We start from the raw sequence: 13823 nt of genomic DNA on the forward strand, positions 1-13823 counted from the left end.
CTAAATATAAACATCCACAATCAATCAAACATTTACAACACATATAAACATCAACCAGCAATTAATATTTACAACAATATAAACATCCACCAACAATCAAACATTTACAACAAATATAAACATCCATCAGCTCTAATTAAGCTCTAACTAATTACATTAATAGAAGCGAGCTCTCAGCGTTGCGTTTTAAAAGCTGCTTACGTAATTTTAAATCATAAAATTCTGCTACTTTTGCAGGCTGTTCTATAAGGTATGACACAAGCGTTCCATTACATGATACTGTAGGTAGTTATGTAACTCTTACACGAGAGTATACATCTTCGTGACTTTTCAGCTATTTACAATTGGGAAATTATCTTCGGAAATTTGCGGAAATTTCCGTTTCATTGACAAGTTGTTGGCAACACTGAGTAGATTGGCCGAAACAGGTTGTGACATTTTGACCGCAATCTTTCTTATCAAAAAGGAAGATATTCTGAAGATAAGATTGAAATCGGTAAATATTTACGCCATTCATGAATTGAGCAACTGGGTAAAATGGTCACTAAAGCGCTCTTAATAGCGCTTATTTTGCAGTACGGATATGGCTTTAGAATTGGTAAGATAGAATTCGATAATGTAATTTTATTAACGAAACATTATATAGGTATATGAGCACATTAATGGAGAAGAAAACATGCATAAACAGATAAAATTAAGGGAGCACATGCCGTTGTTGCGCATGTTTCGTTAATGGGGCTCGTGGATTATATATGTTTTCGTACTTCTGCTGATATTAATGCACGGAAAAGGTCATTACCCCTCTTTTTAAACGACGATAAAAATCTAAAAAAGGTTAAATAAAACTTTTAAAGCATACAAATATGTTTTGTTAAGCCTTTTAAAAACCCTCGATGACGTATACGAAAAATATCCCCAAAAAAAATGGGGAAAAAAAAAACAACAATAATTGTATATGACAATCGTACAATGCTACTGTCATGAGGATATTAATTAAGAAATACTAACACACTGTTACACCAGATCGTGTTATGCATTTAGTAATTTATATATTTATAAATTTCAAGATATAATCCTGTAATCTAAATTATTATTACGGAATACTAATGATTATAAAGATAAATAGAAGGTGTTGGTAGCTAGTTTCGTGTTTTCAGATGCTAGAAATATCCGCCAGACACAATCAATGGGCAATTTTGACCCAATGACATACATGAATAAACTTCCGTTCTCACATGGAGGTCCATTTGTACTCAATCCTCTGCGGGTCAGAAGAGTACTTCAGGTCTTACGATGAATGGCGGCATGTCACAATTTAAACGGGAACCAAACCCAGAATGGTACACAGGGGCGGTATTCAGCCATTTAATACACAGAAGCAACCGGACAGCAAAGCGCAGCTGATTTACAAGTAGCGGTCAATCCGGAGCAAATATAACATTCCCGAGAAGTGGCATAAACTCTGGGACAAATGAGTTCTTCGGGATTCAGTTCAGGACAGCCGATCCCAGGCAGCAGGTTCTCTGGCTCTCTAGTTTGTCCGGATCTGGATCAAAAGGTCCAACCTCGGGGTTTTCAGGTTCGAACATGAACCCGTTTCAGATCCAGACTCAGAACGGGATCTAAAAAGCACAGTCGGGTTTTCTGGAATTAGTCAATTTAACCCAAAATATATTCGGGACAAACGGAGGCCAGCAACCAGCAGGGTCATTTAATCCCAATCAGATGTTGGGTAGAAGTATGTATTAAAACCTACCTTGTGGATATATTATAAAAATACGGCATTATGTTATTTCTAATAAAAACAAATTTTATTGGAATAAGTTCTTTGTAACTCCGGAAAAATGAATCAATATTTAACAAGTATAAAGTGGTGTAATAGATATATGTATCTTTGACAAATTTGGTGAACTGAAGATTGCACAGAGGATAAGTCAAAGATGCAGATGTACTGGTTAGTTATTAAAATTACACACATGTTACACATGACAGATAGTTTAAACATAGCGAGATCAATAGAATACTCACAAGTTTAGGGAATAATTTCCTCAGTTGTACACCGAGTCTCTTAGCATACAATGTCGGTTTTTCAAACCTTTCAGAGCGACGTCAGACTCAAACCGGGGTATCAGGTTCAGCTGTTCCACCACCTAGTGTATCATCAGGCAGTGGCACGGCTTCCAGTGGTTCATCAGCAAGCGGGACTAGTTCTGGCAGTTCGTCTGTAGGATCTGCCAGTGGAACAAGCTCGGGCAGTTCTTCCAGTGTAACAAGTTCGGGCAGTACTTCCAGTGGAACAAGTTCGGGCGGCAGTAGTTCCATTGGATCAAGTTCCGGCAGTTCTCAGACTGGATCGGGGTCTAGCTCAGGCGCATTGCAACAGAACATGCAGCCGCCGTCATTTCTGTTAAATCCGTCTCAATTTTTAAATGGTGGCAGGTAAGTACATACTTTGAGTGATAAACTTTTATCTGTAGTCACCATCATAGTTACATGTTGACGGCGCTCACACCAGAAGACGGTTGATATTGTTAAGTCTTGTACAAGGGGTACTGAAAATACTCCATAATTCTATCAGAGGAGAGACATCTGGTTCTTCTACGTGAAAACTTCAATTTAAACGTTTCACTCGAAGGGGTGTTTTTGAGTAATTTTAGTCGTAGTAACAGGGTATGGAACATTTGTAATCTGTGATGATAAACAAGAAGTGATGCGTCACATTTTTCTTCACTTCTACCACTATTGCCGGATAATAGTTCTGTTTAGAGTGTCATATTTTTAGATAAAAACGTGGACTTGAATTATCTTTTCCGTTTAATCCAGTAGGTTTTAGACCGATGCAATACAGTATGTTATGACGATATGGAAACTTTTGCACAAGATGAATATTATATGCAAGATGTCAGCAATAGATTTAGTTTCCAACAAACATATTCACAGTACGGTTGACTAGAACGTGTATCTTTACGAATTAATGGAGTTTTTTTCGGATTTCTTTAAAAATAGCCCATGTATTTGACATAATTTATATCAAGAATCTAGAATATATTGAACTAAAAAGAATTTTCATGGCCGATATTCATACAAATACTGTGTTTTAATTGATTAAAATGGTGGTATTTTTGTCTTTTTATATGGAGGAAAAAGAATCCCTTAAGAACGTAAAATAGTCCTGTTGTTTATACATAACTGTATATATATATATATATATATATATATATATATATATATATATATATATATATATATATATATATATATATATATATATATATATATATATATATATATATATATATATATATATATATATATAAAGTGCTGGGGGCAGTGGTGCAAGCAGTAGTGGTGCAAGCAGTGGTGGAAGTACCGGAAGCGGAAACTTCATCTGGTGGTAGTGGTTCATCAAGTGGAAGTACTTCCGGCGGAAGTAGTTCAGGTGGTAACTCTTCAAGTGGAAGTAGTTCCGGAGGTAATGTGTCTGCTTTCAATCTAAAACATATAACTTAATTTATGATGTCATTAACAAGTATTATAATTAAATTAAGACATATTCCATTAGATTTCTATATTGTACTTTTTTCTGACAGAAAAATCTCTGTGAATTAATGTACAACTGGACATTTATAATTTTTTTCAAAACGGGCTATTTGTGAAGTTGTTTTTGAAAATTCAACGATATTATTGTCATACAAACAGTAGATTGTGCTTAAACATTTTAATTATCTTCTTCTATGCCTTTGATTTTTGCAATTAGTTAAATTTAAAGCATTGAAAATATTTCCATATCTAAGTTTGAAAAAATAAACAAAGTTAAATATTCAACAACAGGAGGACAGATGCCAAAGTTTGATCCCAACAAAGTAAATATGATAAATACAAATTTCATGGATCCGTCCTCGTCCAAGCTTGGTCAGGGTGGCGGTGCAGCTGGTGGGTTTGATCCCGATGCCTTCAACTCCCAGACATTTAGTTTCTTCAATCCTTCAGCGTTCACAGGAAAACGACGTCGTAGAACAGGTTGTACTACATTGTGTTCTCGAGTTTTCTTTTTCATATTCTTTCAATGTAAAATTATTTTAACTGGCATTTGCCCAGTGAAATAACTTTAATTTCATTATTTTATTAGGATATACAATTAAATACACATAAATATTCAGTAAATATGAATTTGATATACAACCGTTATACGTTTAGTAATGTTGATAACAAATATACGATCGAGAACATACAGTAGCGGCCGCCTGTGATTAAAGGATTGGAACAATCTTGTAATACGGAATAACACAAATAAAGTCCTGTACAATTGATGAAACTTTAACAACATTTTATTGAAATAATCTTGAAGTGAAATAGAATTTCGAATCGCTTTACATTTGCTCTTGACAGATACAGATAATTTTACAAATATTTTGGTAGGATAAGAATTAAAGACTTTTCAGAAATAAATACGTTTTTCAGTGCACAAGATCAAACGCCAGTCCCAAACTGGGGGTAGTGGAGGGCAAGCTCCAAGCTTTGATCCAAACAGCGTTAATCAATTAACAGCCAATATGTTAGACCCTAGCAAGCAACAACTCGGTGCTAGTAATGGTGCTGGCTCGGTTAATGGTGCATCATTTGACCCTGATCAGTTCAACACAATGAAGTTTAACTTCTTTAACCCTCAAGCTCAGTCAGGTAGATTTTATTTTACTTCTTGTTGTCTATCGTTCAAAAGTATTTGATTTAGACGAGATACAATTCAACTTTGATCTTGACCATTGGTGACTCTTTGTTGATAGCATTAACTAGAAACAGTTCGAAGTTTGATGGCTTTTAAGACTTTTAAGATAACATAATATATTATTATTATATTATCATAACTTACTATTCTTATTAATTTATCGACAAATCGACATTTTCAAATAACGTTCGTTCGAGAACCCCCAAGAGCAATAAATAAAAGTGGACCTGTTTGATTTGGTTTGTTCGTTAGCGATACGTAAGACTTCTCTCATGTCCCTAACAAAATAATAAATTTTCACATGACTGAATGTAAAGATGTATGCTTAATATGAGTCGACAAATGTATGAAAATTGATTTAAAAGTTTAAAGAGAAAGATTGAACAAATCTATATTTCCACAGACCATATAAAGTAAAAATATATCGCAGCAACATTGATTTATTTTCCAGGCGGTGGCGGGGGCAGTAGTAGTGGTGGCAGCAGCAGTGGGGGCGGATCTGCGCCGACTTTTGACGCAAACAAAGTCAATCAAGTGCAGACAAATTTTCTAGACCCTTCCCAGTCCAAACTAGGTCAAAGTGGGGGCGGAGGGGGCAGCGTATCTACTGGAAATTTTGACCCAGATAAATACAACTCGATGTCTTTTAACTTTTTCAACCCACAAGCTCAAGTTGGGAAATAAATTTGAAAATGCAAGTGTGTAATAAAGTGCTAATAAAGTCAGCTAAAATTTTGTGTGAGACTCTATTATAATACTTAGCTATTTCAACTAAAAGAATAAGTAGATGTTACCCTAATATTACATAATTATAATAATTATAAAGTCATTGATTTTTCAATTATTCTCAATGTCATGTCATGTAAAGTGAACATGCCGCCATTGCAAACCACACTTTCCGCTTTTCACATTTATGCTGAATTATAGATGTATTGCGAATCCGTTGCCATATTCACATTTTGTGTTATGAAGTTTATGTGAGATAATGGCAGCTCTTTATAGATAGTAAAGAACGATTCAACTCTCTGCTACCCCCATGTGTCATCTCGTGCCTGAAATAAAAGTTATGCACGAATCGGCACGTGCGAATTTTGTCACGAGCCAAACCTGAAATATTGTCATGTGTCTTTTATTGTGTCAGTATGAAAACACTAATTAAGACTAGTTGTACCTCCAACTAGATTATGCTGACATAAACGGTAAATATTACATCAGCAATGATATGATTAAATATTTGGGTTGTAAAGTTTATTCATTATTACTATTGAATAAATCTCTTAAAAGACTTGTATTCATCTCGATATAACTACTATATCACTATATAGCTTAACTTTCACTGAGCTTGTTGAGCTTCCAATGCTAACTTGATTGATATATAAAAGAATGTCTGTTCTGTGGATACAACAAATTAACAAACAAGTCAAGAAACATTAAGAAAAGTATTTTAATCTAATAATTTTGACCAAAAAATACATTTAAAAACATTCAAATACACTTGCAGTTAGATATTTAAAAATATACAAGACATAATAAACACACATACATGTTATTATCGTTTCACATACTTATGTGACCTCCACTTTTATGGTCAGGCCATGGCTACATCTAGCTTGCAGTACTTCTGCTGTTGTAACAAGAATGTGGACAATGTGTCATTCACAAAACGTGCTTTAATTCAATTCTCACATGAATAAGAAAAAAGTCATGTTTCAATAAAGAAGAGTTTGCAAACCCTGAAAATAAAATATTTTTGAAAAGAAAAATATAACAGTATTTTGTTTGCTGTAAACCACTATTTTTATGCATTAAAAATATATTCAACGAAGAAATAAAACATCTTATTGATATTTTGTTTTCTATATATATAATCCTATCAAAACATCTCAAGAACGGCCATGCGTCGAATTTTGAATTTCATGTCGATCTCTTTCAACTAAGTTTTGATGTATTTTAAAAAAAAAACAACACTTAAATTATTCATTATCGGCGGCTGAAAGCGCAACTCGGACCAATTCCAGTGGAGAGTTTATAAAGATTAGAAAATCAAGTCCGATATGCAAGAATAAATTGCTAATAAAGTGATAGCATAATGGAAAGTAATACACACGACTTGTATATTTATATTTTCATATATAGTTAACTCAAAACCCAAAGTAAGGTGCGAAAAAAAGGGTAGCCAATATGAAAACGCAGGGTAGTCATCTTTTTCGTAGTCATGTTAGAATCGAGACAATATGATTCTGACCAGTGTTTGTCTGATATTTTAAACACATATTCGTCGTTTTGATGCGGCCTCCGTGGCCTATTTCTACGTACAAATGTACATTTTTGACAACCGATAAACACCGCTCAAACCGATACTTTTCTTTAATAATCTAGGAAAAAGAAACAATAATATGTATAATGAACATTAAAAAATACTACGACATAAAACAGCCCTGCGACGGCAAATGACAAAAATGTTAAAACTTATATGATTTTTTTTAAATGCACGACAAATGCGATTTAAAATTGAAGTTACAAATCCCAAAATTACGACGACAACAAAACCGCCAAAATACAAACGGCAGCAACAACAGATATTTCTGAAGTTACATCCCTTCGAAAAAAAAAACAACGACGAAAACAACAATGGCTGCACCTGCAAATGATTTCGATTTGGATAAAACATAATGATAAATACACCCCCCAAAAAAAGGTTTGACATGATGATGATAAATGCACCTAAAATAAGGTTTGACATGATGATAAATGCACCTAAAATAAGGTTTGACATTATGATAAATGCACCTTGAATAAGTTTTGTCAATGAAAATTAAAACATTCTTGTCCCAAATTACAACATCGGAAAATAGCAACAATGGGTGAAGCTGCAAGAGATAAAAATGTGCAAAAATACGATGAAATTCGTTTAGTAATTAAAATATTTTGTAGACTATCATATTGAGCATATTAGAAGAAATCTTAAGATATTATAAACAGGGGAAAGAAAATCATTCAAGAATGAACAAGATTTCTTACCAATACACACTTTTACGTATTTTTTTTTAAAGTCACTCAAAACTTCAATATAGTGTTATTAAATTTAAACTAGTCTTATTACTAGAAGAGTTAATTCTTTTAGGTATGGTATAATCTGGACAAACATTTCTAAGCCGGTTAAAACTGTTTATGTTTTTACTCATTTTTTGGTTAAAACAATTGAGTCATAACAGGTCCAGAATTTTGGCACAGCTCAGTTATTTTTGATATTATGAGCATACCTCATTCCAAATTTGGAAAGGTCGCCTCAGACAAGGTCGCGGCGACACTTAAGGTCGCGCAATAAGGAAAGTCGCGCAGAAATTCAGCCCTTTCCCAGGCATGCTAGTTCCAAAAAAATATGGAGAGTTCGCGGCCAAAAAAGAGGTGGGGCAGACAAAAAATACAATTTTTAATTATTTTTAAACCCTTTAGCATTTTCAATTTTTGTTTAAAAAAAGGGAAAATTGGGCATATCAATTTTATAATGGGGGTTTCCCTTTCTGCCTTTTTTTATTACATTACTTTCGGTTTAAATTTAGCTTTATTTGTAAATTTGGGGAATTTTATTTCTATTGTTTTAATTTAATTTAAACAGCAGTATTTTAAGGTTTTTAGAAATTTCAAACAGTAGTAAGTGGGTTTTTTTTTTAAAAACCATATAATACATATATCTTTTTTAAAAACAAGTTTTTTTTTGCACTATTTCATTATTAATTGCAAATTTTTGGAAAAGATAAAAATTATGCTTTTTGAGGATAACATTAAAAATTTTAAAAACAACCCAATTAAATTTTTTTTACTTATTTATGGTACAACAGCTTTTACCTAACTTTTCAGGCCATTTTTAAACATTGTTAAGCCATTGTCAGCACTTAAATAGGTTGCGCAACATTTCAGGGTCGCGCAATGAGTTGTGTGCCAAAACTGGTTAGCGCAAGTGGTCGCGCGACCAATTACTTTTGCACACCACCCTAGCTTTCGCAAACAGAAGGGTATATAAGCTGGGAACTTTTCTAGCTGGGTTGGGTATTTTTTAGGAGTTTTGAATGTGAGTTGGTGGTTTTTGAGTTTGGAGTTTTTGGTAGTTTTGGAGTTAGTTTTTGCTAGTAATGAAGAAAATGCTTTTTGTTGAAGTTTTGGTTTTTTTTAAAAAGAAAAATTTTTACTTTGGTTTGGGACTGTAGATAGAAAATAATATGATGCATTATTTTGATTTACTGCAATAAATATAATCCTGCTTTCCACTTGACCTTGACTTGTTCTTTATACCACATAGAGAAATGGTTTACTTTTAAGCGAAAAGAGTGAATAAACAAAACTTTTCACAAAAGAGAAGTTTTCGCAACAATATTTTTAACTAACCCAAATAAAATTTAAAAAAAAGGTTGGTTCGTACAATACCTGTTGGAACCAAAACTTGTACAAAATATCTACACTCTAAAATTCACATTCCAATTATATTTGGCATACATGTATAATTAATCAAAACTATTTATGTATATTTCTTACATCTCGAAAAACTACATGTCGTTCTAACCAATAATCGCCATGAAAATTGACATAATATCTTGTTGAAAAACAAAACAAAAAACAACACAACAACAACAAAAAATTAACAAAATTGTCCATACCATCTCTTTTGTAATATTTTTAATGGTTTAATCGCTCAGTGGAACATTTTTAATTAAATATTTGCTCGAAATATTCTGCTATGTTATGTTTGCAAAAAATGCAACATTGCTTTTTCATGACCACTTATTTATTCCGTCTTTTTAAGCCTTGTTGATATAACAGTACAGTTTCAGTTACACATTTGTGACACATGAGAATTTTGTTCCTTTTCATCACCCTTCTCATTAATCCCATGCGTTTTTATGCCCCCACAATGTGGGAGCATATAGCGTTGCACTTGTCCGTCCGTCCGTCCGTCTGTACGTTCCGAAATCTTGTGAACGCAACTCCTCTTAAAACCGGATGGCAGATTGCTAAACTTACAGGATGAACAACCTTAATGTGTAGATGGTAGTTAAGGAAGGAATTTTCGCTGCAACCAAATTAACAGAATTATGGCCCTTTGTTGATTTTTTCACCATAGACCATAAGAAATTTTTGTGAAACGCAACTCCTCTTAAAACCGGATGGCAGATTTTGCTTAAACTTACAGGGATGAACAACCTTATGTGTAGATGGTAGTAAAGGAAGGAATTTTTGCCTGCGACCAAATTTAACATAATTATGGCCCTTTGTGATTTTTTTCACTATATACTATGTAAAATTTTGTGAACGCAACTCCTCTTAAACAGGATGGCAGATTTTTGCTTAAACTTACAGGGATGAAACAAACCTTTAAGGTGTAAATGGTAGTAAAGAAGGAATTTTTTGCCTGCGACCAAATTTAACAGATTATGGCCCTTTGTTGATTTTTTCACTATATACTATGTAGAAATTTTGTGAACGCAACTCCTCTTAAACCGGATGCAGATTTTTTAAACTTCCAGGGATGAACAACCTTAATGTGTAAATGGCAGTATAAAGGAGGAATTTTTGCTCGACCAAATTTAACAGAATTATTGCCCTTTGTTGATTTTTCACTATATACTATGTAGAAATTTGTGAGCCCGCAACTCCTCTTAAACCGGATGGCAGATTTTGCTTAAACGTCCAGGATGAACAACCTTAATGTCGTTAGATGGTATAAAGGAAGGAATTTTTGCTGCGACTAAAATTTACAGAATTATGGCCCCTTTGTTGATTTTTTCACTATATACTATGTAGAAATTTTGTGAACGCAACTCCTCTTAAACCGAATGGCAGATTTTGCTTAAACTTACAGGGATGAACAACCTTAAGGTGTAGATGGTAGTAAAGGAAGGAATTTTTGCTGCGACCAAATTTAACATTATTATGGCCCTTTGTTGTTTTTTTCACTATATACTATGCCTTTGGTCTGTCCTCTCTTTGTTTCTTTTAATCACCCTTCTCGTTCATCCATTGCGTATTGTCCTTTACAATTGTTGTGTCCTCTCTTTGATTATTTTCACCACCCTTCTCGTTCATCCCATGCGCATTTTCCTTTACATTTGTTCTGTCCTCTCTTTGTTTCTTTTCATCACCCTTCTCGTTCATCCAATTCGTATTTTCCTTTATATTTGGTCTGTCCTTTCCTTTGTTTCTTTTCATAACCCTTCTCGTTCATCCATGCGTATTGTCCTTACATTTGTTCTGTCTCCTCTCTTGTTTCTTTTCATCACCCTTTCTCGTTGATCCCATGCAGTATTTTTCCTTCTACATTTGTTCTGTCCTCTCTTGTTTCTTTTCATCACCCTTCTCGTTGATCCCATGCTTTTATTTTCCTTTAATTTGTTCGTCCTCCTTGTTTCTTTTCATCACCCTTCTCGTTGATCCCATGCGTATTTTCCTTTATATTTGTTCTGTCCTCTCTTTGTTTCTTTTCATCACCCTTCTCGTTGATCCCATGCGTATTTTCCTTTGCATTTGTTCTGTCCTCTCTTTGTTTCTTTTCATCACCCTTCTCGTTGATCCCATGCGTATTTTCCTTTATATTTGTTCTGTCCTCTCTTTTTTTCTTTTCATCAACCTTCTTGTTCATCCCATGCGTATTTTCCTTTATATTTGTTCTGTCCTCTCTTTGATTTTTTGCACCACCCTTCTTGTACATCCAATGCGTATTTTCCCTTACATTTGGTCTGTCCTCTCTTTGTTTCTTTTCATCACCCTTCTCGTCAATCCCATGCGTAGTTTCTTTTACATTTGGTCTGTCCTCTCTTTGTGTCTTTTCATCACCCTTCTCGTTCATCCCATCCGTATTTTCCTTTACATTTGGTCTGTCCTCTCTTTGTCTCTTTTCATCACCCTTCTCGTTCATCCCATGCGTATTTTGCTCTACATTTGGTCTGTCCTCTCTTTGGCATTTACATTTTGATCCAATACCAAGTTTTTTCAAAAAGACTGAATAGGAGGTTTTGATTTCTGGAATTCTCACGGTATATAAAATTGGATCAACGACCGAATTAAGCACGTACAAACATGAAATTGTTGCTTTCAGTTTAACAATAGTTTCATAGTTATCAAAATCAACAGATATAAAGTATGTACATATATCTAACCATGTACCTGGCATAAGTAAAACGATATATGTTAACAAAATAGATAAAAATGTGAACGCAGATTTCCTAAGAAAAATCAGCCGAGGCGATCGTTTTTTCAAGTTATATATTTCATAGAAAACTACAGAATATATAATTACTAAAGCTATCCCAGAAACTATTGACGCAAACTTGAGAACTGTGAAAATTCCATATAATGCATCCTCCATATGAGCTTCAGCTAGCTTGTAAACTAAACAAATAAGTCAGTCCAAATACCAGCGCAGTTAAGAATCCAAAAGCAACAAATCATAATGTTACCGCGTCCCGAGGTGACATCAAACGGTCATAGTGTAAAGGTGCTTTGGTGGCTATCAACAAATTTACCGCCAAGCCTAGCATCGTTAACATTTGTTGCAAATTGCGTCGTTGAATAAATCCAAGACAGCGACGTCTGCATAGCCCGCATTCTAATAAAGCATATTGTACAAGACAGACGAAAAAACGTAAATGTTTTGTATAAAATGTAAGATTGATATAATGATATCCGATACTGCAAGACTGACGATCAATTTCGTGTTAGTTTTCCATACACCTGGAATGAATTTCAACGCCATACCGTGACAGAGGTTCAGAAGTATTCCAAAAATAACCAAGATTATTTCTATCACAACGTAATATTTCGGGCGATCTTCACTTCTGATGCTATTACTTCCATGCTTTTCCCAAAATTGTCCTCCATTTTCGAAAAAAAAACCTTCGTTTAGCCCGAATTGATAGAAATTGTTTTGAAAAGTTAAATCAAAATTATTTACGTCCATTTTGTTCTGTTAGAATTACGGAATATGATTACAAGTTGAACATTCATGTGCCATGACATGCTCTACACTTCACTGAATTAGGAGCGCTTCTTCTATGTTATGCTAGTTATAATTTATTATGCTATTTTATATGAAGTTACGTAATAAAATGTGATGGTATTTTGTGTTGTGATGTGTAATTTTAGGTTGCATGGTACAAGTATTAAGAGTACATATCTGTTGTGTGGTGATAAAGTTTAATTTAGTGACTTGACGTGTCGTGTAGTCAGTAAGCGTTGTGCTTCACTAGTTATGTTAAAAAAACAACATAAAAATGATAAGTCCAAATAGGAATTGATGTGACGAGTTGCAGAATACAGAAAGATTTAATCTATCACTGATATTTGTAATAAGTAAAAACTAGAAAAAACATTACACAAATCGTAATGTCATGGAAATATTAGAGAAAACATGTAAAAAGACTTTATTATTATATTTTGATACTTAAAATATGACTCGTCATGAAATGAATTCTCGTACATTATGCGCGTCTCTTAAAACTACTATCACTGTATGGTGCGTGAAACGATTTAGATTTTCCCTGATACGATGCTTCCATCCAAGATGGAGGAACTGTAAACAACAAAAAGGTTCGTGTCATTTTATTTCCATGTATGTAGACAAATCCGTTTTATATTGTAAAAGAAGCATAGTTGCATATAACATAAAAATAAATTCATTCAAGATCAATAAGTACACAATATATGTAAGCAATAAAACATATGAGCCGCGTCACGACAAAACCAACATAGTGCATTTGCGACCAGCATGGATCCAGACCAGCCTGCTCATCCGCGCAGTCTGATCAGGATCCATGCTGTTCGCTATCAGTTTCTCTACTTGAAATAGGGTTGATAAGCAACAGCATGGATCCTGATCAGACTGCGCGGATGCGCAGGATGGTCAGGATCCATGCTGGTCGGTTGGTTTTGTCATGACGCAGCTCATATGATTTAAATGATTTTTACTAAAATCTTTCGTAATTAAATGTACATGAAATTCGAACAACAGAGAGAAGTGTTAAATTTTTGAGTCAATCAACATACAAGAGGCACTTACATTGAAGTGAATACTCTTGTTTATTACAGTTCATGTATAAAATCAACG

The 13823-nt window shown here is 34.0% G+C and overlaps 1 protein-coding gene across 2 annotated transcripts; it reads left to right on the forward strand.

Annotated features, from left to right (window-relative positions):
- The first annotated feature begins 507 nt into the window (after positions 1-507).
- LOC132744995 (secreted protein C-like) lies at positions 508-5463 on the forward strand. 2 transcript variants are annotated; one of them, XM_060733824.1, is made up of 6 exons: positions 508-598; positions 2103-2439; positions 3320-3472; positions 3832-4020; positions 4462-4680; positions 5178-5463. In XM_060733824.1, the coding sequence occupies exons 2-6, from the start codon at positions 2430-2432 to the stop codon at positions 5408-5410; spliced, it is 804 nt and encodes a 267-aa protein (XP_060589807.1). In that variant the 5' UTR covers positions 508-598; positions 2103-2429; the 3' UTR covers positions 5411-5463. The 2 variants fall into 2 exon arrangements, with proteins under 2 accessions (XP_060589807.1, XP_060589806.1); XM_060733823.1 differs by lacking the exon at positions 508-598 and adding an exon at positions 1632-1738.
- The last annotated feature ends 8360 nt before the right edge of the window (positions 5464-13823 follow it).

The sequence above is a fragment of the Ruditapes philippinarum genome, unplaced genomic scaffold (assembly GCF_026571515.1).
Source record: "Ruditapes philippinarum isolate M1 unplaced genomic scaffold, ASM2657151v2 ctg2973_1_1_1_1, whole genome shotgun sequence".
Lineage (NCBI taxonomy): Eukaryota > Metazoa > Mollusca > Bivalvia > Venerida > Veneridae > Ruditapes > Ruditapes philippinarum.

Bases quoted from the DNA above. Each gene is read 5' to 3' on its own strand.
- LOC132744995 (XM_060733824.1), top strand. The intron at 3,473-3,831 runs GTAATGTGTCTG...ATTCAACAACAG, and splicing joins AAGTGGAAGTAGTTCCGGAG to GAGGACAGATGCCAAAGTTT. The intron at 4,021-4,461 runs GTTGTACTACAT...TACGTTTTTCAG, and splicing joins AAAACGACGTCGTAGAACAG to TGCACAAGATCAAACGCCAG.